Here is a 26666-nt window from a genome sequence, read left to right as displayed (position 1 = left end):
AAGCTGGACCTGTAGAAGCAGTGCAGTCCCAGGTGCACCACAGGTTGGAGCCCTCTGTATATCTTACAGGGCCTTGAATCGTAACTTGATTTCCACTTTTGAGGTTTGCCTGGGGACTAGCAAGCTCCGGCACTGGGATATCTGCATCCCCAGGGTCCTGTGTAGCCCCCGGGCATTGCACCCAGCCAGATTCCCCCCAGGAACTGGAGGGGAGGAATTGTACACCTGGGTACCACATCCCCCTGGGCAGTGTATCCCCATGCCAAGTGCTGCATCATCTTCTGCCCAGAATTCCATCCCTCCCCCAGATCCTGCATCCCGCTGCTACCACGTCCCCCCTGGTCACCACATCCTCCTGGGTATCACGCCTTTCAGCTGAGTACTGCAGCAGCCCCCAGGTATTGCATCGCCCCAGGTACTGCTTTCTCTAGAGGTGCTGTCTCCCCTGCCCCGGGCATCATATCCCCCTGGGTAATGCACCCCCTTTTCAGGTATTTTAGCCTTCCAGTATTGGTTCGTCCCCGTGGGTATCTCACATTCCCCCCCCCCCCCCCCCCCCCCCGTATTGCATCCCTTCCTGAGTGTTGCATTCCCCCCCCCCCCCCCCCCCCCGGGTATCTCATAACCCCCGGTACTGCATCCCCTCCTGGGTATTGCATCCCCTCTCAGGTACCACATCCCCACCCACCCCGGGCATTGCCTCCCCACCCCGCCCCGGGCACTGCATCCCCTCCCTACCCCGGGCCCCCATCCCGGCAGGGCGGTGCGTCTGGGTCGGTAGCCCCGGTGCGAAAGCGAAAGCGAAAGGGAAGCGACTGGAACCACGCTGGACATGTCCGGCGGCGGCGGCTGGCGGCGGGGCAGCGCCGCGGAGCCCCCGCGGGAGCCCTGAGTCCCCCAGCCCGGCCCGGCCCCGGGGCCGCCGCCGCCGTCCCATGGCGCGGCCGCCGCCGCTGCTGCTGCTCTGCGGGACCGTCGCCCTCTTGCTGCCCTGGGCCGCCGCCGACACCGGTAAACGGGGTCCCCCGGGCTGCCTGGCTCGCCGCCGGGGCGCCGTCGCCGTCCCCGGGGTGCCCGCACTGCGCCCCGGTCTACCCGAGCACCCACTCGGGGAGTCCACGCCGCTCCCCGGAGTGCCCCCGCGTGACCACACCCCTCTCTAGGTGCCCTCCCCCGGTGGGTTGCCCGCACTCCCCCCGGGGCACCCACATTGCTTCCTGAGGTGCCCAGGCTGCACCCTGCATTCTCCTTGTCACCCCCGGGTGCCCCGCCCGCCCCACCCCCACCCCCCATCCCCCATCCCCGATGTCCAGGGAGGCTGGGGGTGATTTTTAGGGTCGGTGTGATGGACTCAAGGGAGCTGCGTCGCCGCAGGGTTTCACCCTGGGTGGGGTCTGTGGGTTTTCCATGGGGCTGTGGCTCGTTGGCAGCCAAGCATCGCTGCTGGACTGGGAATGTTTCGTTGTGTCTCGCCTCTCCAAAAGCATAGAATCATAGAATCGTTTAGGTTGAGAAAGGCCTTTGAGATCATAAATCCAACCATTAACCCAGCACTGCCAAGCCCACCACTCAGCCATGTCCCTGAGCACCACATCTACACATCTTTTAAATGCCTCCAGGGATGGTGACTCCTTCACCTCCCTGGGCAGCCTGTGCCAGTGCTTGACACCTTTTTCGATGTAGACATTTTCCCTCATACTCCATCTAAACCTCCCCTGGCACAGCTTGAGGCTGTTTCCTCACATCCTGTTGTTACTTGGGAGAAGGGACCGACCCCCACCTCACTGCAACCTCCTGTCAGGCAGTTGTAGGGAGTGAGAAGGTCCCCCCTGAGCCCCCTCTCTCCAGGCTGACCCCCCCAGCTCCCCCCGCCACCCAGCACCTATGTTGTTTGCATCCCAGCATGCTGGGATGAGCTCATCCTCGCTGGCTTCATTTGAGATTGCTGGTGGGGAAAGCCAAAACAAGCAAAGCAGAAACATGCGGTCAATTCGTGCAAATATAAAACCCCCCTGAATATTGTGCGTGTGTTTCAACCTGGAAATTTAATATCAGCAGGAGGCAGGGAATTCAGATGGAAATAAAGCAGCTGGGGGTATTTTCCCAGGAAGACTGGTACCTGGCACCATGGCTCATTTGGGAGGTTGGCTAATGAAACAATGAGCACTAGAGCTGAGACATGAATGGGAAAACTCAGCTGGCAAAGCTCAGAGGAACAGAGACAAGCAGGGAGAGGTTTTTGGGCACCCTGGGAGAGTCTCGTCAGTTTTTCCTTGAAAGAAACAGGAACAGAAGACAGATGTTGTTTTTTGCTGTGTGTAAGTCTCCAGCAGTGTGCAGATCCAGGGAATTTGATCAATCTACTTCAAAGCAAATAAGAGAAGAGACAGGCTTGTAGTTACTGCAGATCTCCTTGCTTGGAAGCCAGAGTTTTATCATGGTCATGGCTCTCCCCACCCATCTGTCTTTGACATAATTTTCAATTCGCTACTGAGGTATAAAAGGAAGCCTAAATCTTAGCCGCAAAACTCCAGGGCTGTGGCAGTGCTGGAAACCTGAATCCCCAACAATATTCTCCCCTTTTCCCCCGTGGCACATGCTTTATTTCATCAAACTAACTGAAATTTGTACAGTGATGGTACAATCTTGGAGAGCAGAGACACTGCGGTTCTGTCATCAAAGGACTTGGGCATTTTTTGGAAGAGGAGATTATTTTACAGTCAGATCAACCAGAAAAAAGGTGCTTCGGTGGGAATGGGATGACAAGATCGGGTTTAAAAGCTGAAAGGCATAAGCATGACTTGCAAGTCCTTGTTTTTCCTGGACATTTTTGTTAGACATGGTTGAGGGTTATCTTGACGCTAGAAGAGCTTTTAGTTCATTTTATGGCACGGCTTCAGGTGTGGTGACATGCAAGGGTGTTGTGAAACAGCCTGTGGAGCTTCCTTGAAATGCTCCCAGAAATTTCACCACCACCTTGAGAGAAGGCTGAGAACCGACGTGCTTATGTGTGGCTGCAGCATCGCCCATGTCCTCCGGGCATGGCAGCTGCAGCTCTTCAGGCCGTCCCGATGCCAGGGGACATGGCACGGACCCACTGAGCACTGAAATGGAGCAGACCCTCCCTGGGATGTTCTGGGGATACATAATAATTTGGGGAGGCTTTTTTTAAGATTAAGATTTTTATCTCTGTGTGGTTTTGGTGCCTGGGGGAGCATGTCATCTTCCTGTCCCCACTGCCACCGTGCTCCTGTCTGTATCCCCTTCGTGCTGCTATCTCCATTGTGCTCTCATCTCCATCATGCACCTGTCCCCACTGCCATCACACCCCTGTCCCCAGCGGGCTCCTATCCCCATCACCAGCACTTTCCCACCCCTGTTGTGCTCTTGTCCTCACTGCCATTGCTCTCCTGGCCCCACTGTCCTCCCATCACCACCCCACTCCTGATACCAGCCCAACCGTGCATTCCTCTGTACCAAATGTGCATCATCCCAGCTGGGCATTGCTCCATCCATGCTGGGCATCAGTTCATCCATGCTGTGCATCACATCCTGGCTGTGCATTGCTCCATCCCAGCTGTGCATCACATCCTGGTTGTGCATCGCTCCATCCATCCCGGCTGTGTATCACATCCTGGCGATGCATTGCTCCATCCCAGCTGTGCACCTCGTCCTGGCCATGCATTGATCCATCCGGGCTGTGCATCACATCCCAGCTATGCATTGCCCCATCCCAGCTGTAAGCCACTCCAGCCTGGCTGTATATTGATTTATTCCCACTGTGCATCTCTCCATGCTGGCACTGAAGCATCACCTCTCCACAGCGGCTCACATTGGGGGACAAAAGCTGGCAGTGGCCAGGGCTGTGAGCGAGCCGTTCCCATGCTGTGGCAGGGGTCTAGGTGTGGGCACAGTCTCGGGGCAGCTGAGAAACTTTCACCATTGCACCAGAAAAAGAAGTGAAATTGCAACACCCCCTTGCAAAATCGACCTCAACTCAAGGCCAAAGGGGAAGCACGAGCCCTTCTGGGGATAAGAAGATTCGTAAATCATAGCCCATCGCTACCCCATTGTTCAGCCATGTGATGCTCAGATTTCAGCTGCCTCTAGGGCCATGGGCTGCAGCCTCCAGTGGGGAAAAAGCCCTGGGAAGTGGCTGGAGGACTCCTGCAGCTGCTGGAATTTTTCAGGTCCAGCTGCAAAACGGGTGGAGATAAAAGGGGGTGGTGACCACAGCTAAACACAGCAGCTGGTGGCAGGATGCAGCTGGGGCTGCTGGCCCAGGATGGTCACGGCAGGGGTATGAAATTCTGTGAAAAGTCTTTGGCAGCTGGAGGAGCTGCTACGAGTAACTATAAATGTTCTGGAAACAGAGCTTTTCCCTTCTCCATCCCCTGTGCACAGGCACAGCCATCTTACCACTGTCTTCTGGAGGCTGGATGACGCTCTCCTAGCCCCAGGGCAGTACCAATTCCTCATATCCACCCCCAGGCAGGATTTGACCTCCTTGCGTACCATTCAGCACAGCAAGCTGAGCTTCATTCCCTATTGTGATCTCTCCATCTCTTTATTTTTTTACCCTCCCTCCAGTGTCAGTGCGATGCAGCCACCCCAAGGATGTGGCCAACGCGCACATCAATGTGGGCAACAACACCCTGCTCAACACCCGCCTGCGCTACACCTGTAACCTGGGCTACAAGCGCAAAGCCGGTACCTCCAGCCTCATCCAATGCATCCTCCGTGATGGCTCCACCAAGCCTGACTGGACCAACACCACGCTGCAATGCATCCGTAAGCCCTCGCTCAGCAGCCAGGACACAATGGGGACCGGGAAAGGGGGACACCTCCATCACTAGTATGACGGAGGAGGATCAAAGGTGGCATGGGCACTGCCACTGACGGTGTCTCCACATTGTGTTTTCCCAAAGGAGACCCGGCTTTACCTCCACAAACTCCCAGCCCTGAGCTCCCAACTGCACCGCACACCGAGAGGATGACCCAGAGGGGTGAGGAAGGGGCAAACGCAGCCCATGGGCTTTGGTTTGGGGCCGCCGTGACTGTGGCTGTGGCAAAACCACAACCACTGTGGTGTGGAAAGCAAAATATTTCAATGGCATGATCAAATTAATGCAATTGTGTGAAATTATGCCATTTTGTAGCTGCTGGATGGGCATTATTTGCCCTCGATGCAACCTGCCCAAAGCAGGCACAAGGCTGAGCACTGAAATAATGGTTCTGCCTGGAGTGTGCCTTTTAATTTTTGAAATTAAAAGGTTTTACACCACTTTCCCAGGAGGAACCACCAACACCAGCCCGACCTTCAACCCCTCTCCAGCAGCAACGCCTGGGCTACCAGGAGCTGCCAGCCACTCAGCTGCGCCACCAGAACCTGATGGGCCATCACCAGAGACATCCACACCATGGGAGATGCCCCCACCACTGGACACATCCACAACAGGAGAGGGGACAGCCCTGGGGTCACCTCTGGGGACAACCCCACTGCCCACCCCCCCTCCACACTATGCCGCAGGTCAGGCCACCTCCCCGGGGAAAATAACCCACCAGTGGGTCTACTTTCACCCAGAAAAGGCTCTTTTACTTTTTCAATGCATTTTTTTCCTTCTCTCCAAATCCCGCAGCATCTCCCCCTTTTCCCAGCTTTGCAGCTAAAAATCTCCATTTCTCTCTTCTTTTCCAGTTTCCATCCAGACCCTGGCCTATTCCATTGGTAAGTTGGGCAAAAAGCATTATTTTGGCAAGAAGGGGCTTGTTTTCCTTTATATTTTAGCTTAAAAGCCCTCCTTAGGCTGTGGGGGGTTTATGCCACGTTTGAGGGCAATGCTTCCAAGGGGGGAAGGATGCAGCACCCAAATTTCTTCCTGGGGTGGGGAGGGCACCTTGTGAATGTGCACAAAGCATTTTCGGCTCTTTGAGAGCTGTTTTGTTTGAGCCAGGCTGTGCCTTCAGCTGTGCATTGGAAGATGCTCATCGGCCACTGCATCTTTCCCACAGGGCTCCCGGTGCTGGTGGTTGCCGGTGTTGTGGCCTGCTGCTGCTGGAGGATGAAAATGTAAGTGTGCCGAGCCCCGCGAGGTCTTTTCACCCTGGTGATGAGTTGTCCTTGGCCTCTGTGCTTTCCTGAAAGCCAGGGATAGGCCTTGGGGTGCCAGCACCGCTCCTCTCCCCTCCACAGGCGCACAGGGCAGGGCTACACGGTGCCAGGGACGGCCATCCCCTTGGTGGCACCTGCTGCTGAGAACGACATGCTGCCACCTGGTGTCTTCCCCATGGGCTGAGCACCCACCGCTGGGCAACTCTGTGGCACCCACCAGCCTGGAGGATGCTCGGGGCTCGGATGGAAAGCCAGATGCTTCCCCGAGTGGTGGAAGCATGTGGCAGAGGACTTTCTGGTCCCCAGATGCCCTCTGCATGGAGCATCCTTGCACCAGGGACATGTGGCCACTCTTCCCAGCCTGAACAAGTGACTCCAGTGGATGAGACGGCTTGAGCGCCCAAAGGTGTGCGGGTGTCCCATGTTGCGGCTGAGTGGTGGGTGGGTGAGCCCCACAGGCACCCCGGGTGGCGCACAAGCAGTGGGCATCCTGCATCGGGAGCCAGAATTCAGAGGAGGCAGTCCTGCGGGTGCTGGTGGTCAGCAGGGAGCAGGGTGGGGGCTGCCTGCCCCAGCAGAGAGCATTTAGGGTACAGGGGATGTGGTTTGGGTGCTGGGGGTGAAGCTGGGCTGCCCTGCCCTAAGAAGTGCCTATTGACTGGCCCAGAGCAAAGCCAGATTTGGGCTAGCTGGACGCCAGCCCCATCACTAGAGCCGCTTTGCCCCAAAAATCAGAAAGCAGCGCTGCTTGTGACAGACAGAGAGGCACCCAGCCGAGCATCCCTCCACTGCGTCCTCACCCCCTTCCTGCTCTCTTTCAGCCATTCGCCTGTGAGCCCGCAAGCGCAGTGAAGGGTGCTGATGCTGTACGAGGTGAGCCCTCGTATGCAGTTCAGGGACAGACACTATCAAAGACTGAAGGCAATAACACGACCTAGGAAATACTTTCCTTTGCATGTCTTCCCTTCATCCATCATCAGTTGTTATCCACTCATTTTTCCTTGATACAGAACTCATATAAGTTTTATACTGATGGCAGCTTTATGCTGATGTCTTTTTATGTATAAACATGTATATATTGTATATAAAATGCACACAGAGCAGTTGACTTTTTATCTGGTTGGGCATCTCAGCAGCCATGATGGTGGGGAGGACAGTGAGGACAGACAGGAGCGGGGTTGGGGTGAAATCCACCTCCATAGCAGAAAGGGCTCACCAGCCACCAGTACTGCAGTCCTGTCGAGGCAAAGGGTGACAACAAGGTGGCAGCTGCTATTTCTCAGCTGGACAGCAAAAGGGGTTTTAGCAGTCAGCTAGAAAGCAGTAGGTATCTAACAACTTAACTTCCACACTGCTGTGTCTTGTCCTCCTGTTTGTGCCACTGATCCGGACTGTTGGAGCTGGAGGAAGCAGCATTGTGGATGTGTTGACAGACAAAGCCCTCCAGCAATGGCACTGCCTCTCCCCAGCGTACCACAGGATGGTTGGAAAACAGGTGAGGCTGGATCACTGGAGGTGCCTGGTCCAACGTCTGCACTGAGCTCGGTGGTTACATTCAACATCCAAGTCTTGGGTGAACTTCTGCCTATGCTTACGTGAGCAGAACAGGGAAAGCCTGATCTGGACTTGGTGCTTTGAAAGCGAAAGAAGAGCTAGTGAAGCAACTACCATTCAATGGAAATCAAAAGGATACACGAGCTTCTTCCAGCAGGTATGGCTCATGGCTCTGGGCCCATGTCCAAGAGCAGATCTCTTCCAAAATCAGATTCAGTTTCACATGAGATCAGTTTTTTGGCTCTCTGCATGACACAGGTTCTGGTATGACGAGTCAATGCTGTCTTCAAACGCAGAGCGTAAGCCACCGTTTACAAGAGCACCGTGCTGCTTGCACCACTGCTGCTGTGATGGCCAGTAAATAAATGCAACCCAAGATGATTTCTTAACAGAAGGGGAGAGAAAAAAGAAAACCTCAAGGCTATTTTTATTTTTTTTTTTAAACAAATTTAATTTCAGGATGAAAAACGCTCTCCAGTTTATCAGAGTTAGACTGAAAGTAAATGAAAGCAGTTCTTCAGACACTGCCTCTCTCATTCCCTTATGGTTTGCTGCAGGGAGAAGGGAAATAGTCTGGGGAAATCCCTTGGCTGCAAGTAAGGAAAATTAATTTAGTTGGGAGAGATTAATGACTTCTAGAGCTGATAGTGAAAAATTCATTTTCCAAGAATAAAGCATTTCTTTGGGTACTTTTCAGTGTCACATTTCTTCTGATGGATCAGAGGGATTTCACAGAGACATGATGTGATGGAATAGGCACAGATATCCTGGCAGTTTGGTCACTGGAGGTGTTTTCTGGTGACAGAAGTAACGAAGGGGTAATTCTCAAAAAAAGCGCCGTCCTGTCTAATACAGTTTATATAGTGGATATTCTCCTGTGCAGTGATGCAGAGCAGGCCATGCTGACCAGCTCTGGGAAGGCAAGGCAGGGCTGGAGAGCTCCTTGCAGATGGCTTAGAGGGTTCCTCTCAGAGCTGATCTGAAACCCTGCTCCAATATCCACCTGATTTTGGAGCTGGGATGTGACAACAGGCCTTAGGCCTTGTCCTGTACCCAGGGTGGCTCTGGGGAGCTGGAGGGCTTTGTTAGAGCTGGACAGGCTGTTCCTGAAGCTCTGGGAAAAAGGTGAGCGGCATCAGAGAGCCAAAGCGCTGCTGCGCACAAGAGTGGCAAAGGTAGCCACCTGCATCCCTGCTGCCATCGCTCTGTGGGAGAAAAAGAGATTTCAGAGAAGAGGAAGACTGAAAGAACACTACCTCTGCTTCCAATCTCAAATGCAACCCCCTCACATCCAGGGAAGAGAACAATATGCCCAAAGCATCTCCTGCCACCTACCTTGTGAGGAAATCCCCTATGGGACAGCTTGTTTAACAGCTGCAACCAAAATGCCCCTGGATCCACCCCAGAGCCAGAAGGTGGGATTAAAACTCAAACCGGCCCCAAAAGTCAGATTGTCACTGGGGCGAGAGGTGCTCTGCTAATCCCAGATGGATGTTGCATGGCATCAACCTTGGCTCTTAAGAGTCAGATATGGGATCTGACACAACAAAACCCCAAAACTGGCCCCACCTGAGACCACAATTAGTCTCAGAGAAAGGTTAAGGCTTGAGTGGATCTGTGGGAACTGCAACATCACACCAGATCATGTGCTTGGGAAATCACCCCCAGTTACAAGCTGGGGTTGAGAGCAGAAGTAAAGGGCCAGTGAGCTGTGGGTGGGAGATCCAGCTGTGGGATGTTCCCTGCTCACTTCCACTAAAGCGTAGCGCCCTGACTGTCCCTCCCCAGTACGATAGCTCAGAACAGTCACGGAGCGCAGCTGCCCCGCCAGCAACTGGAGCAGCTCGCGAAGGCTCCTGACTTAGAAACATGACCTCAGAACCCCAGGGAGGGGACCTACATGAGTCAAAGGGAGCTTTTTCACAACCAGCCTGGACTGAAGTGTTTCCATACACTGTGGCACAGAACAAGCAATGGTGGCCCCGTGCTGCACTGCCTCACTCATCAGCTCCACCCGAAGGAAATGTTCCTAACAAACAAGAAAAAAAGGGAACAACACTCAGAGGGAGCAGAGATACTGGAACAGGTTGTTTCATACTTTTTTTAAACCCCTGGGAAGTGACTTGCAACATGGTTGCCCAGGTGGCCAAGGCAGCCAACAGCATCCTGGCTTGTATCTGTAACAGTGCGGCCAGCAGGACCAGGGCAGTGATGGTCCCCCTGCACTGGGCACTGGTGGGGCCGCACCTCGGATCCCGTGTGCGGTGTTGGGCCCCTCACTGCAGGACAGACACTGAGGGGCTGGAGCGTGTCCAGAGCCGGGCTGGGGCAGGGGCTGGGGCAGGGGCTGGGGGGGGGCGGCGGGGGGAGCTGGGGGGGGTCAGCCTGGAGAGGGGGGGCTCAGGGGCACCTGGTGGCTCCCTACAGCTGCCTGACAGGAGGTTGCAGTGGGGTGGGGGTCGGTCTCTTCTCCCAAGTAACAAGTGACAGGACTAGAGGAAACAGCCTCAAGCTGCGCCAGGGGAGGTTTAGATGGGGTATGAGGAAAAACCTTTTCACCGAAAAGGTGTCAAGCACTGGCACAGGCTGCCCAGGAAGATGATGGAGTCACCATCCCTGGAGGCATTTAAAAGATGTGTAGATGTGGTGCTCAGGGACATGGTTGAGTGGTGGGCTTGGCAGTGCTGGGTTAATGGTTGGATTTATGATCTCAAAGGTCTTTCCCAACATAAACTATTCTATGATTCCATTATTTTTTTTAAAAAAAAACAACAAACCAACAACAAAAAAAACCCAAACCCTTGGTGACAACAAAAATCAAGCAGAGCCAGCAGGAGCTCACGAGGAAGGAAGTGAAGTAAGAGCTGGTAACCACTACAGATAGAAAAAAGGGGAATCTACACATTTGTACTAAGATAAAAAGTCAGAATATGTGGAAGACAACATCCAAATGCAAGGACTGTGGAAAAAAACACACGGCAACCTTGTTCTTGCTACTGAAATCACAGTACAGAGTAGTGTTGTACTGGGTTTGCATGGCCAAAACCAAGGTTTTGGTTAGCAGGGGGCCGCAAGGGTGGCTTCTGTGAGAAGCTGCTAGAAGCTTCCCCCTGTCTGATAGTACCAATGCCAGCCAGCTCTCACATGGACCCACCGTTGGCCAAGGCTGAGCCCGTCAGCAATGGTGGGAGTGCCTCTGGGATAACTTATTTAAGAAGGGGGAAAAAAATGTGCACAACAAATTGCAGCCAGAGAGAGGAGTGATACTATGTGAGAGCAACATCCCTGCAGCCCCCCCGGTCAGCGCAGGAGGGGCTCCGGGCACCAGAGCAGAGATTCCCCGGCAGCCCATGGTGAAGCCCATGGTGAGGCAGGCTGTGCCCTCAGCCCTTGGAGGTCCATGGAGGAGCAGATCCCCACCTGGAGCCCATGGGGGACCCCGTGCTGGGGCAGGGGGATGCCCAAAGGAGGCTGTGACCCTGTGGGCAGCCCATGCTGGAGCAGGCTCCTGGCAGGACCTGTGGTCCCATGGAGAGAGGAGCCCCGGCTGGGGCAGGGTTGCTGGTGGGGCTTGTGCCCCCACGGGGACCAGCACTGGCGCAGCCTGGGCCTTAAGGACTGTACCCCGTGGGAGGGACTCACGCTGGAGGAGTTCATGGAGGCCTGTCTCCCGTGGGAGGGACCCCACGCCGGAGCAGGGGAAGAGTGTGAGGAGGAAGGAGCCCCCATTCCTGGTTCCCCTGTGCCGCTCAGGAGGAGGGGGTAGAGGAAATTGGGCGTGAAGTTGAGCATGGGAAGAAGGGAGGGGTGTGGAGAAGGTGTTTTAAGATTTAGCTTTTATTTCTCATTACCCTAATACTGACTTGGCTGGCAATAAATTAACACCCCGCCTTCAAACATAACAATCAGAGATGTGCAGATTTTATGGAAAGTGGGTGCTGAGTCTCTTGGCACTTTTTTAAACTGGCAGCTGCCCATCCTGCCCAAAATGTCATCACTTGCAAAGCTGCCCTGAGACTCTAAATCTTCAGGAGACAGCAACATGCCTGGGAGTTTGCCCTCCCGGGCCATTTGCTCTGCCTCTGGAGCGCTCACACATCAGCTGAGGAGCTGCTGCAGTTCACAGGCAGGGTGGCTCAGCCAGATTGCACACGATGATGGCTTGCTTTGGGGCAGTGTGCTACAAAGCATGGGTATCAGGGCCCTCAATTGTCCCACTCCAGCATTTGCTTACCTTGGAAAGATTTCACTTACCCCAGCCAGTGCTAAAAGGTCTTCCAGGGACTTTGACATCAGCAAATACTTCTTTGCACGTGTCACTGCTACATAGAGCAGGTTCCATTCATCCTCAGGATACATGTCTAGGTTGGAGGAAAGATCATCAATAGCTTTAGAGGCCAAGAATGAACAGCTCTGCCATTCTTCTAATGCTTCAGCTAGCATGTCTGGAAGGACACTTGGTGCTTCTCTGGGAGAGTGTGAACTTGCAGAGCAGCACGGCTGTGCAGCACTCTCCTGTGTTTGCTGTGCAGTTCCTGACACTACCAATAGCTCCTGCCTCATTCCATGTTTCTCCCTCCAAGCAAATGCAGGTCTCTATCTGCCTGGAGAAGCAGTTCACTGCTACATGTTTTCCCACCTCCCAGGCACAGACCTGGCACTGGAGAAACTTCTCAGTCTCTAGATTCACTCTGCAGGCTCCTCTCTGCTCACTGGGAAGCAACCAGCTCTTCCAAGGCATGAACTGTGCCACCTAAGGAAAGCATTGTCTTTCCCAGGTGTGGAGCTGGTCTTTGTTGCTAGATGGCTACAAGCTTGACTGCAGGAATATTCCCCTGCCCCTGTTTCACTGTGAAGGAAACTACAAGGCTGATAATCACTAGGGCAGCCGGGGGCGCTTGAAATGCCGAGAAGCATGGGCTTGCAGGATAAGCCCGGGCAGCACACTTTCCTTTCCCCCCTTCAGATCAGGATGGGCACCGCGCACAGCTGTTCTCTTACCGATAATGAAGTTAGCTCTCTGGTAATTGCCACCAAGACACGGTACTTTCACAAAGTCATCTGCAATCAGCACCGTATCGAACTCCAGGCCTTTGGCTTGATGGACAGTACCTATTATGTAGTCTGTAACCACCGCACGTGGGGAACAAGAAGGAAAAAAGATGGGTCATCAGAGCAATAACGGTATTTTTAATTTGATGAGGCACTGAGTCAAATGAAAGTATTTCATTCTGCATTCATTTCACTTCTCTCCAAACATAAATCAGAAGTAAAGCAGGAGTCTAGACTGCTGAAGACAACTTCCTCGCCAAGGAAAATGCCTGGTTGTCAACAGCCTGAGCCTCAGCCCCAACTCCCAAACAGGAATGTGCTTTATTTTTTACTTGACTGCTTTGTCCCCTCCCCAGATTTTAGTCAGCAAGTTGCAAAGCAACTCCAACAGAAATCCCAAAAAGCAGAATAAAGTCCTAGGGCTTTCCAAATGTAGGAAATACCGCGTCCAAAGGTTTATTTTCCTCAGCAAAGTCACATGAAGCAATCCTTTGGTGGCAGATTCATTGCACTGAACTCCACCTGGAGTCCCAAATGTATCCCAGAAGCTGCTGTTCAACTTCCTTTCTCCTAAAAACCCGATCTGATCCAAACGCAGCCCTTTTGCAGAACAAGGTGGATTCAGCACTGAGATAGATTGAGAAAAGACCTGAATTTGCTCCTCTAACAAAGACACAGCTTGGCTTTACCTGCCATGGCTTCTTGTGACACGTGGCTGCTCTCAATCTTCTGTACCAGTTCAGGGATCCGCTCTTTGTATTTCTCCACTATTGCAATCTTCACTTCCAGGTCTTTGTCATCGGTGTGCTGTGCATATTTCTTTAAACTGAGGAGGCCCCGAGTTTCTTCCCATTTTTTGATAAAGGAGTCATTTATAACAAGGTTTGCTGAAAAGGAAGTAGCACATGACGTGAGTTTATTTGACAGATGCATATAAAGAACTTTTACATTCTAATCAAGTTTCAAAGTAAGTACTAGGGAAGGCAAGTGTGGGACAGTGGATGGACTGCCACTGTGGTATGAATGGGTTTGGGATATACTCCTTGCTCTGTGACGGGTGGTTTTTACTCAGTATTTTCTCTTTACTGATGCAAAACACCATCAAAGCTCAACATGCTCATTGGAGCAGGTAGTCTCACAGAACAGCATCACTTTGAGCTACAGCGCTAGCGTACTATAAAGGGTACGAAAGTTTAAGGAGCTCAGGAGACAGCAGCTGGCAAACATTCACTGAGCTCTCTCATTTCTAAAGCATGTGTCCTAGAAAGTCTGCACAACCTAGTCCCCAGAGATATTTGGAAACTGAAGGGAAAAGACTCTGAGCAGTCTGAAAAGACTTTAATGTGAATTCAGCACACTGGAGCAGGGGCTCAGGGCAGACAGCCCCAGGGCCCTTCCAACATGCATTATTCTTCTTACACAGATGGCAAGGAGTTTTCCTGGTAGCTCACGTTCCAAAGAACCAGTAACAACACCCATGTAATCAATCAGTTGTGGCAGTTCAGTATATGCTTTGTTTGTCTCTGTGCCCCATATCTAATAATACTTGCCTACTGCTGCCGAGAGATTTTAAATGAATTATTTATTTCCTACGTGATATCCATATAGGAAGTGACAGCATTCAACACACCAGGTTTAAAAAAAAATAAGCAAAGTAGGAAAAGCCTAAGACAAATGAAAAATGACATCAAATCAGAAAACATAGGAAAAAGTCCTAATCTACGAGTTTCCTGGGCTCTTGCACTCAAGACAAGGCATCGCAGAGGAAAGCTGGGGAGGGCTGCACGACACAGACCCCCCAGTTTTGGTGGTTCTGGTTTTAACGTCAGCCACTCAAGCAGACAAAATAGCACAGCCCATTAAGAAGTCCATTTGCAACAGATAACTTAATGAGGAAATAGAAAATAAGCCACCAAGAAGCCTGCCACTTTCCATCACCACAGCAAAACCTAAAAAACCCGCACTGCTGCAGGGAGGATCACACACACAGAGAAGTGTAACGACATACTCACATTTCTTCCGTTCATCTGCAGGTTGACTGAGCTTCCAAATATCACAAATTCTGCTCAGGCCAAAACGGACAAGCCCCTAAAATAAACATCAATTTAGCTTAATATACAGGAGTAAAGGTGCTGTCTAGGGTTCCTACACAACCTAGCAGGGCCCAGTGGTTATTGGTATTAAGAGGAAGGGAATAAGGGAAATGTGTTGAAGATGAAGAGCTGTTTTCCTGAAATCCCTGGAGCTGTAGCATAATCAAAGATGGCTGAAAAGGCAATGATCCAGCTTGCTCTCGCTCTGCAGATGGACAGATGGACAGATGGACAGCAAGAAGAGAAGAGGATACTGTCCGACTGGCACTGTAACACAGCTACAGCAGAATTTGATATCCAAAGCCTTTTCAATGAAAAAAATTATTTCTATAATGTTTTCTCTTTTGCTAACAGAAAAAAAAAGTTCAGTTCTTGGTCATTTTAGCTTTTAATAGCTGCATATTGCTTTTTCAAAACCAACTTTAAAAGCCTGTTACGCCAAAAATGTTGCTGGCCTATTGACTCCAAGCTGTTTCACAGGACAGCCAGCTCCAGGTACAACTGCATCCTCTTTCCTGAAACGATGGGCCGCTACAACAAAGATAAATTTGCTAAACTGACTGTAAATGTTTCCATTTCAATGTAAACGAAACCAAAATGCTTTGCTTTGGCCATTTTTACTTTCAGAAAGTATTTTTTCCCCCTTGTTTCCAAATTCAGGTTTTTTTGTTCCATCAAAAGAAGCATCACTCTGAATTTAGACTTATTCCAAACTGCAAAAGCAGAGGAGGTTTTCAGTACTGGGCAGTCAGTTCAAACGCTCATTGTATATGCAGCTTTCTGGTGGAAAAAAAAAAAAATTAAAAACTTAAAAGATCAGCCTAAAATTCAAAAGAGCAGGCTCATCCTCAGACCTGTTCAGCTCTAGGACATCTGTTCATTGTGCCTGAGCTTCTACATTTCCGGGTGCAGAACAAGATCTCACATTAAATCATTGGTATCAATGATTCAGAGTTTGAAAACCAATGATTCCTCTGAGGCTTCTGAAATGTGGAGTCTTATTAAAACCTTCCTGCAATTCAAGCATGTAAATTTCTGCAGACGTGCGTGTGCACACACACACACACACACTCTTCCAGATACATGGGTGCTTTTTGCAAATAAAAATTCAGTGCAAACTGAAACTGTTTGAGCAACAGAACTGTTGCTCCCTCAAGGAGTTAATGTTCATCATTGCTGAAAATCCCCATTTCCCTCACCAAAAAGGCTGCTGCACTAACTTTTCCTGGCTTTCCTGGGTGTATTGAGACAGGGACCAGAACATCACAGGACTGAAATTAGTAATGAGCACAGCACAGCCCTGTGTGGCATCTACAAGCCCAAAGGTCACCTTCAGCTCCAACCATTGTCTTCATCTCTCAAGGGAGCTTAAAAAAATGTGTATTCTCTCTAGGCACAGCCAACTGCCTTTCATTGCTTTGTATACTCAGCCTGCAATTACAGCTGATTTTTATTTCCCTAAAGCAGGAACACTGTGTTATTGCCAGCGGCCAAAGGCAGTCAGCAGCACTCCATCTAATGCAAATACTCACAGCAACTTGTTACAGCCATATATCACTCTTCCTCTGCCCCAGCCCTATCCAGCAGACTGGAGCTGATGCTGTGTCACCTGAGCCTGATGAAAAAAGGGCCAGACGAACCTAAAAAAGGAGCCTAGCCTGCACAGATTTGAGAACAGCTGCTCCAAATAACTCTTCTCCAGCCACAACAGATTGCTGCTTTCTCCTTGAATATTAGTTTTAAACCTGGGTGCTGCAGACAGCAGATTAGCCACACCTATTTCAAGCCCCAAGTAGGTGTCGCTGCTACAAGTGCTGACAGGCTTGGAGATTTGTAGTTGGGACATGAAAGATGCATTGGCAATTTCCCCTTACCCCAATGATGTGTATTTTAATCGGTCTCTCTTTTCCAGTAAGTTTCACAGCATCCTCAAACACGTTAAAATTGCTTCGTGATAAGACTGTTACCTTCCCTTCCATGCTGCCCCTCACATCACCTGCATGAAGAAATTCTCCGTTAGCCAGGACAGTTAAAAAGCAGGTATCTAAACACAAAGATCTTCATAAATCAGGATTAGTCCTGAGACACTTTGTTATGCAGTAGCCCTGCAACTTCCAGTCACTGAAGAGAGCTGACTGAGCCAACAGATGCACCGACACAACTTACCCTTTTGGTTTCCACCCACTAATGTCTTATTCCTGATCTTCTTGCAGACATCCAGAATGGTTGCTCCAACGTAAGCTATTTCAGGACCAAATCTGAAACTCTATGTGGAAAAATAAAGGAAATAGCAGGAAAAGAAAATGAACTTGTTACAACCTACAGAAGTATTACTATATATAGAACTATACAATTCCCACCAACCTTCTAGACACCCTTTCTCTTAGAAAAGGCACCCAAATGCCCCCGAACTATTCCTGGAAATCCTGAGGCAATAGGAACTGTGCTGTGAGATGGGACTACCATAAAGGGCAAAACGTGGTGTCCAGCCTCTCCACCTCAAGTGCTGCCACTGCCAACACTTTTCCCCAGTAAGTTACTGTGACATGGCACATCTGTCCTGCAGCAGGGCAGATGCTAGGGGTGGGGGAAAAGAAGCCAATCTCTCACTTGGCTGGGCTGCTGGAGCAGTGAGGGGCTGGAGCAGCAGAGCAGGGCTGAGGGTTGCTCTGTATGGTTTCCTAACCTGTAGGTCTGGGGCCAAAGTGCTGCGAAGTCAAAGCCCTAATAAAATTTCACTAACACCACAACTAAAACACACCAGTTAAGGTTGAGCACACTTCCACCAGTGAAGAGAAATGGAAAATCTTGTTACCCATAAAAATCTCCACAAGCGAGGTGATACAAGGCTGGTCCCAAGGCTTGTCACAAGATGTGCCACTGTAAATAAAGCCCATCCCTGTTCTCATGTGCCTGTCCCTGGCTCCTGCCCCTTGGCAAGGCTGGCATGGTGCAAGGGGAAAAGGCAGTTCAGGTGGATGAGTTTGGTGGCCATTCTGGCTCAGGAGCTGGATGGATTGCAGCTTGTATTGCTGGTTTAAACTGATTCATTCTGCAAGGATTCCCAAGGGGTAGTTCCTCCCCTGTATTAGCTGTGAGAATTGTGTACTCATGTGGCTAATCAGGCCAAAAAATTAATCAGGATGAGCTTTCAGCTGGCACAGTAGCAAGTTAGGTAATCCAGCCTGGAGACACAAGCATCACTTGGGCTGAAAGAAGGCAGGAGCTCTCTTCCAGGGAAAATTCAGGGCAAAGCTGAAGCTGTTCAAGAAAATTATGCCCTTGGCAGACAAACAGGGCAGGAGATATCATGGACAAAGGGATGATGGTGGGACAGAGGTGGCAATGCTGGAGTTTGTGCAGAGCCCGAAAAAAAGATCATGTGTACAGCCAGCAAATACATCCTCCTTAATCAATGTGGGTTTATTTAAAAGAGGTCACTGCCAGAACAAAATTCATGTCCTTGCTCTGAACTCCTTCATCTCTCTGCATGGGACCCACTGTCATAACTGACTGGCAATATAAGCAAGGAGGATATCTGCTACTGCCTACTCAGCTAGAGCTGAGAACTAACCCAGCAAAGAGGGGATCTCCTTGAAATAAGCCATATACTAAGGTCTCTACCCCCATACCCATTTTTCAAGCCACATAACTTTCCTAGTGATGGGATCACTCTGCTAAAAGGCACAAAGGAGCTCTGCAGTGCAGAGTGTGAACAGCAAAGCGCACGACTAATCCAGGCAATGCAAACCCTCCACGGCAACCAACTCAACATATCTGGCTGTTAGATGCCTTCTGAAAAAGGATGTGAAACATTTTCCACTGCATTAGGTATCTATCCAGGGAAGGACAGAAGAAGACCCTCAACTTACCTGAGTGAGATAGTAGACATGGGTGTGAGGCACTCTGTAGAGGGTATTGACAGCACCTCGGAAGCTATAGATCTGCTGGTGAGGGTCTCCTACGAGGATTATGCCACATGTCTGCGACAGCACAATATCCACAATGGCTGCAGGAAAACATCAGAGCATTAAGGGGAAGCCTGCTCATAAACAAGAGTGAACTGTACAATGTCTCTTGCCTGATGGCTTGCAGCATTTAAGAAGGGGTCAACACAGCTGCGGGAGACAACAGGCTGGGGAGAGGCAAAGGGAAGCATGCAGCTGACTGTGAGCTCTACAAACATCCTTCCATGATGGTATTTTTTCCTGTACTGGAGCTCCACAGCATCTTATTCCCATGCTTGTGAGCCCAGCACAAATCCACTACCCATCCCCAGCAATCTGGACATGCTGCATGCCTGCACAGTGACTTAATGCACACCTCAGCAAGCCCTTTGGTCCACTTTGATCAAGCCTGTCCAAGGCTTGGTGATGCTGGTAGAGCAAGTGCTTGCATTGCGTGCAGCTGCAAAAGCACAGCCAAGCCTCACGTGACCACATCTTGAGGCAGTACAAGTGGGAGATGGTCTGATGAAGCCATTGAGCAGATTTAACATTTTCTGAAAAGACCAGGCCTTCTTCTGCCCCCCTTCTTTTGCTACTCAGCACACAGTTCAGTCCACTTAGATCCCTTTGCAGAACCAATTCAACCTGTTTTGCCACAGAGAGCTACTCTCCATATCCCTGGCAAAGAAAGTCAGCAGCTTTCTGCTGTGTGACTCAGGAATCTCTGGGGTGGTGCAAGGAACAGGTAAGACCTGCACCCCATGCCAGGGTGGGATGGAGCAGCTCTGCTGTTCTGACAGCTGAAGCATTTAATGTCTCACTACTCTTGTAATAAACCATGTCCTTGGCTATGCTGGTGTTATGTTTTTCTCTGTTAGCAGCAAAGCAATAGCAAAATAGTCTGGATGGCACATCCAGATGCCCAAAGCAACTGAAAGCAACCCCTCAAGCTGATGCATGTGTACTCTTGTAGCCTGCTTACAAGCTGCCTTACTGAATTTGCAAGGATCTGGGACCAAGCAAAGGGTCAGTTCTAACGTTACAGCTGAGGGGCAAATTTTTTTTTAATTGTGCCACTTCTCACACACCCCTGAGCCACACGAACATCCTCTCTGTAAAGTGCTTAGGAAGGTTGCAGCTCTGCCTCACGTATGCACTCACCTGGAGTGCAGTCCTGTGCTTCATCAACAAAAATGGCATCATATCCTGAGAGCTGAGGCTTGCTGAGCTGCCAAAGTTTCAAATAACCTGAAAGAACAAAACATGTGAGAGGGTAATTTTCTCACAATAAAACACCATGATCTTTAAAACAAGTCCCTTAAAAACCCCCAAAATGTTTCTGGCCCTACTTCTTGCTTGGAACGTATGACATTTGGAGGGGCTGCAAAAATCGCCACTGCTCCCAGATGTTGCTCTGTCTCTCTTGGTTTTATGAAGGATGAAAAAACCAAAAGTGACCCAAAACAACCTGACTGCACTGGAGGAAGGCAGCTGTGCTGATGACTCCAAAACCCTTAATGCACAAAAAAAATGACAAGGAAAAAGGTTTTCCCTAGCTACCCTTGGCACTATCTGCACACATGCTAAGAAGCAAGAGGAAAGGACATGCTGGCAGGAAGGAAGAATCACTCACTGCTAGCACTCATTCTGCCCACTGTCTCACCCACTATTTCAACAATTTTGTTGCCAATCACACATCTGAAGAGTTCCACCATTTTCCATGGCCAAACCGGAAAAATAAACAAACTTCCACCCTTTGGGTCTGTTGTGAGCTCCCTGGTGAGCTAGTGGCGGGAGAACAGGAATTTTATACTTTTTGATGCTCATTCCTGGTGCACAGCCAGAAGTAAGAAGTATGAATCCATTTAGTTTTCTACTACAGCTCTCTGTCTGAAGGCATTTGACATCTGTACTCTTACCATCACAAGTCATCTTGTATTTCTTCTCTACATCTCCATCCAGCTTCTTCATATTGTGCCATATCTCTTTCGCCTCTTTCACATTAATCTAGAAAGAGAAAACCGAAGGGTCTGGATAGATTGCTTTGAGCAGAAAAATAGTCATGGCACAGCAGATCTTTCTCCTCCTACTTCTCTTCTGCATCACCACTAGTTAACTTCTCCTCAACAGTCTTTTCCAAATGCAGTCCCCTGAAAAGAACATTTCTTTGGCTTGGCTATCAGGACAGCATAATACAATACCCCCGAACATTTGCATATTAACACAGACTTTGTGTTTATTTTGGCTTCTCTGGACAGCTTGCAAGGTTCCTAAAGATATTTAATATTCTGAGGCTGTCAATTCATTCCCTGCTAGAAATAATGATCGCAAATTGGATTTCTGCTGGCTGGACTGGATCTGATCAGGTGTGATCAAGGTGGAGCAGAAAGGCTAATCTTCTCCACAACTCCAGCCCACAATGTTTGCAGTGCCAGTGCTACTCTTTTAAGTTTTGCTAAGATGCCTGTACTCTAAATGAGAATTTTTGGGTTTGGCTCTGCGTATCAAAATGACTACGAAAACGTTTATTGTCTTTACATGTAACATCACAACGCCGTTCAGGCACTGATATAAATACATGCAACCTCTCCTCTCTTTTCCTTGCAGGGAAGAAACACTTGCATTGAGCAGAGACAGTGATAATCTCCTCTCTAGAAATCAGCTGTGCAAACAGGGAGAACAAACAGGCCCCAGTTCCTCTGGATTTGTCACCAGAGGAAAAAATATTTTTACAGTCGTTTCTTACAGCTGAAGCACAAATACCTCTGAACTATGAAAGATAAGGAATAACTACAGCCCCTTTAAACCTTGCAGCGCAAGTCTTGCTTTACCTTAGATACTCACTTCCTTTTCTACTTGACTGACAAGTTTTCTCTCACCATGAGTATTTCTGAACCACACAGGAGTGTGCTCTTCACAGATCTCTTCATCTGAAGAGGCAAAAAAGTTTTCAAGGGTCTGCAAGACTGTTTTCCCTCTTATGAACAGAGATTGTTCCTTGTGGTTCTGGATAAGGGAACTGATGTAGTAAACTGACATCTTGGAGAAGTTCAGCTTGCCTTTTTCTCTGTAGCTGTGCCACAGATGACAAAAAATAAGAGACATGTTGAAACACACATGAAAAGCCTACTGGAAAAGCAAGCTCATTTTCACTTCTGTTACACACTAACACTTGCAGAAGCTGTTTTATACACCTACTTTGACCTCGTAATGGAATGTATTTAAAAGCTGCATATATTTGTCCTGGTGGAAGCACAAACTTCTTCATTTTATAGATTTTATAGGTGAAAACTTGAGCCAGAGAGATATTCCCAGCATTCACTCCTGCAATTACAGATTGTTTTCAGAGCCAGGTGAGAAGATTCCTCTCTTCTTCCAGCTCATGGCTCATTTTCCCTTCTTTCTGCAGTTTAGATGTACCAACATAATTGGCCAGAAGCTGTATCATTAGAACAACTCAGGTTAAGAAACCCCCTCCTCTGGCTAAAGAAAAGCAGCATTTAGAGTGGTTGTACCACTGAAGTGTAAATGGGAAAAAGCCATTTTCATTGGCTTTCTATCTCACTGTGAAGTGCTCCTGGGCTACAAACATGGGCAGGATGAACAGCCCCCAGAACAGCAATGGGACTTATGTCAGCACAGCCTATGCCAGAGCAGGGCAAGGAATCTGTTTCTCCAGGCTCACGCAGATGCTAAAATCACTGACCCATTCAATCTGAAAGAATTCAGAAACCATAACTCACAGTCTGGCTTGAAGCAGGTGAAAGGAATAATATCCCCCGTTATTTTTGCTTCCTCACATCCTGGAGGCTTACTTCAAAACCATCCCGGAGGCTTACTTCAAAACTAGACTTTCCTTTTCTGCCATTTCTTTTCCCTGCTCCACTAGCCTTCAACAAAGGAATCTAAAATCCCCACTCACTGTTTGCCGACACTTCCATATGCTAATGAATGGAAAGTCTTGCATGTAACGTTTCTGGGAAAGACACTCCTTCCCCTCTCTGCAACAGCTTTGTTAAATGTCACGTAAAGGAAATTCAGATCAGCAAACTTCTCCGCATACTTAACCAAGGTTGAGGTCTTTCCTGTACCTGAAGAACAGAAGAAAGTGAAGAATAAAGCATCCAGAGTCAGGAATGAATGAATCCACACACCTCTCATCAGCTTTACCTTCTCCTCCCTGCTGTCTTACTGTACAGCAGGACTATTTGAAGCTAATGGGAATTTATTCACTGACTCAACTGAAATCAGAAGCTGTGGAGCAAAGCAGCTTTGAAAAATTACAGTCTGCAGCTTAAAAGCTTTTTTTAAAAAAATAATTTTACCACCCAATATTCTAGAAGTCTGAGCATACATGAAGGTACTGGTTCTTTTGAAAGACAGCTTGGTAAATGAAATGTTAAAATTACTCTTTTTAATGATTCATGGGCTCATCTTCTTATAGGATCTCCCACTAATGATGCTCTCCTTTACTCCAGTTTGCTGCCAGACAGCACTGTCCACACCTTACGGAAAATGCTTCACTTGTGGGATACCATCCAAAACAAAGACTTGAGACAAGAAGAGCTCTGCACATTTCCTTCTTTACCCCTTTTCATATCCTCAGCGATGACACAGTGTCAGCAAACTTTGCCACCTTGTTGTTCACACTCCTTCCAGATGACTTGTGAATATTGAACAAAGCAGGTCCCAGCACAGACCTCTCCAGGACTCCAGCAGTTACTGCTCTCCGTGCAGAAAACTGACCACCTGCTCCCACTTTTGCCTCCTAGCTTTTAACCAACGATTCATTCATGAAGACCATGAGGATCTTTTACTATTTTGCCTGGTGTGGTGGTATGACCCTGGCTGGATATCAGGTGCCCACCAAAACTGCTCTATCACTCCCCTCCCCAGCTGGGCAGGGGAGAGGAAATATAATTAAAAGCTTGTTGGTTGAGATAAGGACAGGGAGATCACTCAGCAATTACCATCATGGGCAAAACAGAATCAGGGAAATTTTTAATTTATTGCCAATCAAATCAGTATAGGCTAACAAGAAACAGAAGCTAAATCTTAAAACACTTTCCCCCCACTCCTCTCTTCTTCCCAGGCTCAACTTCACGCCCAATTTCCTCTGCCTCCTCCTCCTGAAGGACACAGGAGGATGGGGAATGAGAGTTGTGGTCAGCCCATCACACATTGTCTCTGCTGCTCCTTCCTCCTCACACTCTTCCCCTGCTCCGGCGTGGGGTCCCTCCCACGGGAGACAGGCCTCCATGAACTCCTCCAGCGTGAGTCCCTCCCACGGGGTACAGTCCTTAAGGCCCAGGCTGCGCCAGTGCTGGTCCCCGTGGGGGCACAAGCCCCACCAGCAACCCTGCCCCAGCCGGGGCTCCTCTCTCCATGGGACCACAGGTCCTGCCAGGAGCCTGCTCCAGCATGGGCTGCCCACAGGGTCACAGCCTCCTTTGGGCATCCCCCTGCCCCAGCACGGGGTCCCCCATGGGCTCCAGGTGGGGATCTGCTCCTCCATGGACCTCCAAGGGCTGAGGGCACAGCCTGCCTCACCATGGGCTTCACCATGGGCTGCCGGGGAATCTCTGCTCTGGTGCCCGGAGCCCCTCCTGCGCTGACCGGGGGGCTGCAGGGATGTTGCTCTCACATAGTATCACTCCTCTCTCCACTGCTGTTGTTCTGCTCCCAGGGGTTTTTCCCCTTCTTAATCCCAGAGGCACTCCCACCATTGCTGATGGGCTTTGCCTTGGCCAGCTCTATCAGACATGGGGGAAGCTTCTAGCAGCTTCTCACAGAAGCCACCCCTGTAGCCCCCTGGCTACCAAAACCCTGCCACACAAACCAAATACACTTGGTACAGATATTGGGCTCACTGGTAGATTGCTCCCACATCTCCCTGTAACTCCACTGTCACAGCAGCTTTCAGCAAAAAAACACACTCAGCTACTGGTTTGGCCACTTCACCCTTAACATGCTCCTTTACACCTCCTGCATGATGCAGTCCAGATCATAAAATGAATGGTACACAGGAAACAAACATAAGAAAAACAGAAATAAGAAACCACTGTTAGTGGCTTCTGTACTGTGGTGCTTAGCTGTACATGTCCTTTTGCAAGTCTGTTCTGGCAGAGAGCATGCCTTAGCTCTGAGCCTCCAGTATGGTGTCTTTAAAGGAAACTCTCTGCAGGTGGATAGAGATTATTTACTTTTCCTTTTTAAATAGGCTCCTTGAATTTGATGCAATTCCCCTTTTCAAAACAGTGCACAAGTGCAGAATATTTCTTGGCTTGTGTTGCTCCTACAGGGATGCTAAACCTAAACAAGTAAAAGCGACTCTGTCTAGTGGCCTGTGGACAATAATACTGTTGAAACAGGCTCAGCACATGGCTAAGTAACACATGGCGAGTTGCTTCTCCTCTCCTGGGTTCCCTGACAAGGTGCTCTGGGCAGTCATTGACAGCACTCAAACACTTGGTTTCAGCATCCTGTCTGAATATGACATTTACCTAGCTTGCATGGCAGTAACCAGCACCATGCTTCCCATTCCTATTTCTCTGCAAAAGCCTGCTCTGATTTTTTGTATTGATTAAAAGTAAAGCTAACACCCCTGACATCCACACAGTTCCTCGGACAGAAGAAGCAGGGAGGGAAGGGGTGAAATTAGAGGTTATGCATTCATTCCTACCTGCAAATGCCATAATTTTCACTCTTTGACCACACTCAATTTTGTGATTCAAAATCCTCTGCTGTTCATGCGTCAGCTTTACTTCAGGCCAGATACTAAAAACAGAAAATCCAAAAATTAAGAAAATAAATCCCCTGACATAAAACAAACAAAGCAACTAACAACAGAAGGAAACCAATGAATGACTGATCCCACCCAACAAGCAGGAAGGTGAAACTACAGCAACTTGGTTATTGTGCAAATGAGAAAAGCAGGGAATAAGAAAAGACCAGAGACAAAGGAATAAAAAGCAAACCTTGGGGAAGGCTAAATAGGAAATATCTTCCCAAGGGCCCTAAGCCATGCCTTAAAAATTAATTTGACACCCTGGCTCCTTAGGCTTATTGAAAACAAACAGCACCTTGGGTTTGGGGTGCTCTGTTGCTTTTGAGAGCATGTTATGTTAAATTGCTCTCCAATTTCTCAGCATGTAGGACAGACCAATTATCCCTGCCTTACAGGGGAGCTGAGAGCTTTGATTAAGAAAGGCATTCAGCACTTCTGGCTGGAATGCAATTGTTTTATTCATAAAGGTCTGAAACCTGTAATCAGCCAACAGTGTTAATCGCCTCTTCACACAGGGTCCTCCCCGGTACCACGCACAAGGGCGGAAAGCCTTGTTTAAGTATCCTTGACATTTCACAGCTGGCAGTTAGATGGCTGCCCCCAGGATGCATCTTTTACTGAACAAGCAAAACTGGCTTAGAAAAAGACTTCAAATGGAGGGGTAGAATGAAAGGGCTGGCTGAAACCCAGCATCTGTTTACCTATTTATTTTTTTTTTGTTATGACCTCTCTCACTGTTGTGCCTTGGATCATCAGTGATTTTATTGGATTTATCTTTGCTAGACCTCTGTGATGGATGAATGCACTACTATTCCCCTTCCGTAAGTAAGGACAAGGAAATTAAATGACTCAATCCAGGGTAACTGCAGCAGAAACGGAACAAAGCCTGGACCTCCACAGGCCAGGAAAGCATTTCACTCCTTACTGTCCTTTTCTAGGCAGCAAGCTACCAACCAATGCCAATTTATAACAGCTATATATGTGTGTAACAGTGAGTATGTAACAGTTATCCAAGAGGATCTAGAAAACAGGAGCCAAATCAATATCCTGCTGCTGGTATCTTGTTTCCTCCCATGCACAAAAAGCAGCGCTCATAAATGAATGGCCCACGTTATCTGCGC

At 49.3% G+C, this 26666-nt stretch overlaps 2 protein-coding genes across 9 annotated transcripts in view; one reads left to right on the top strand and one right to left on the bottom strand.

Annotated features, from left to right (window-relative positions):
* The first annotated feature begins 791 nt into the window (after positions 1 to 791).
* Positions 792 to 8355, top strand: IL15RA (interleukin 15 receptor subunit alpha). 4 transcript variants are annotated; one of them, XR_008732355.1, is made up of 8 exons: positions 792 to 1011; positions 4591 to 4791; positions 4929 to 5006; positions 5294 to 5530; positions 5699 to 5728; positions 6013 to 6070; positions 6194 to 6518; positions 6934 to 8355. XR_008732355.1 is itself a non-coding variant. In XM_055711030.1 (7 exons), exons 1-7 carry the CDS (start codon positions 936 to 938, stop codon positions 6294 to 6296), a joined length of 783 nt encoding a protein of 260 aa, XP_055567005.1. In that variant the 5' UTR covers positions 792 to 935; the 3' UTR covers positions 6297 to 8355. The 4 variants fall into 4 exon arrangements, 1 of the variants encoding a protein (XP_055567005.1); XR_008732356.1 differs by having other exon boundaries at positions 6194 to 7823; positions 7925 to 8355; XR_008732357.1 differs by having other exon boundaries at positions 6194 to 7823; positions 7900 to 8355.
* The window catches only part of FBH1 (F-box DNA helicase 1), a 31894-nt gene continuing 13531 nt past the window's right edge, over positions 8304 to 26666 (bottom strand). For all 5 annotated transcript variants that reach the window (XM_027800030.2, XM_055711028.1, XM_027800032.2 and 2 more), the window contains 14 exons: positions 25441 to 25535; positions 22681 to 22849; positions 21603 to 21831; positions 20678 to 20765; positions 19920 to 20006; positions 18684 to 18820; positions 16978 to 17077; positions 16686 to 16807; positions 14731 to 14806; positions 13408 to 13605; positions 12668 to 12790; positions 11921 to 12027; positions 9567 to 9695; positions 8304 to 8871 (listed from right to left, as the gene is read on the bottom strand). In XM_027800030.2, coding sequence (XP_027655831.1) covers positions 8752 to 8871; positions 9567 to 9695; positions 11921 to 12027; positions 12668 to 12790; positions 13408 to 13605; positions 14731 to 14806; positions 16686 to 16807; positions 16978 to 17077; positions 18684 to 18820; positions 19920 to 20006; positions 20678 to 20765; positions 21603 to 21831; positions 22681 to 22849; positions 25441 to 25535 — 1780 coding nt within the window. In that variant the 3' untranslated portion in view covers positions 8304 to 8751. The remainder of the gene's footprint in view (positions 8872 to 9566; positions 9696 to 11920; positions 12028 to 12667; positions 12791 to 13407; positions 13606 to 14730; positions 14807 to 16685; positions 16808 to 16977; positions 17078 to 18683; positions 18821 to 19919; positions 20007 to 20677; positions 20766 to 21602; positions 21832 to 22680; positions 22850 to 25440; positions 25536 to 26666) is intronic.

The sequence above is a fragment of the Falco cherrug genome, chromosome 5 (genome assembly GCF_023634085.1).
Source record: "Falco cherrug isolate bFalChe1 chromosome 5, bFalChe1.pri, whole genome shotgun sequence".
Lineage (NCBI taxonomy): Eukaryota > Metazoa > Chordata > Aves > Falconiformes > Falconidae > Falco > Falco cherrug.
This window is presented reverse-complemented; position numbering and strand designations above follow the sequence as displayed.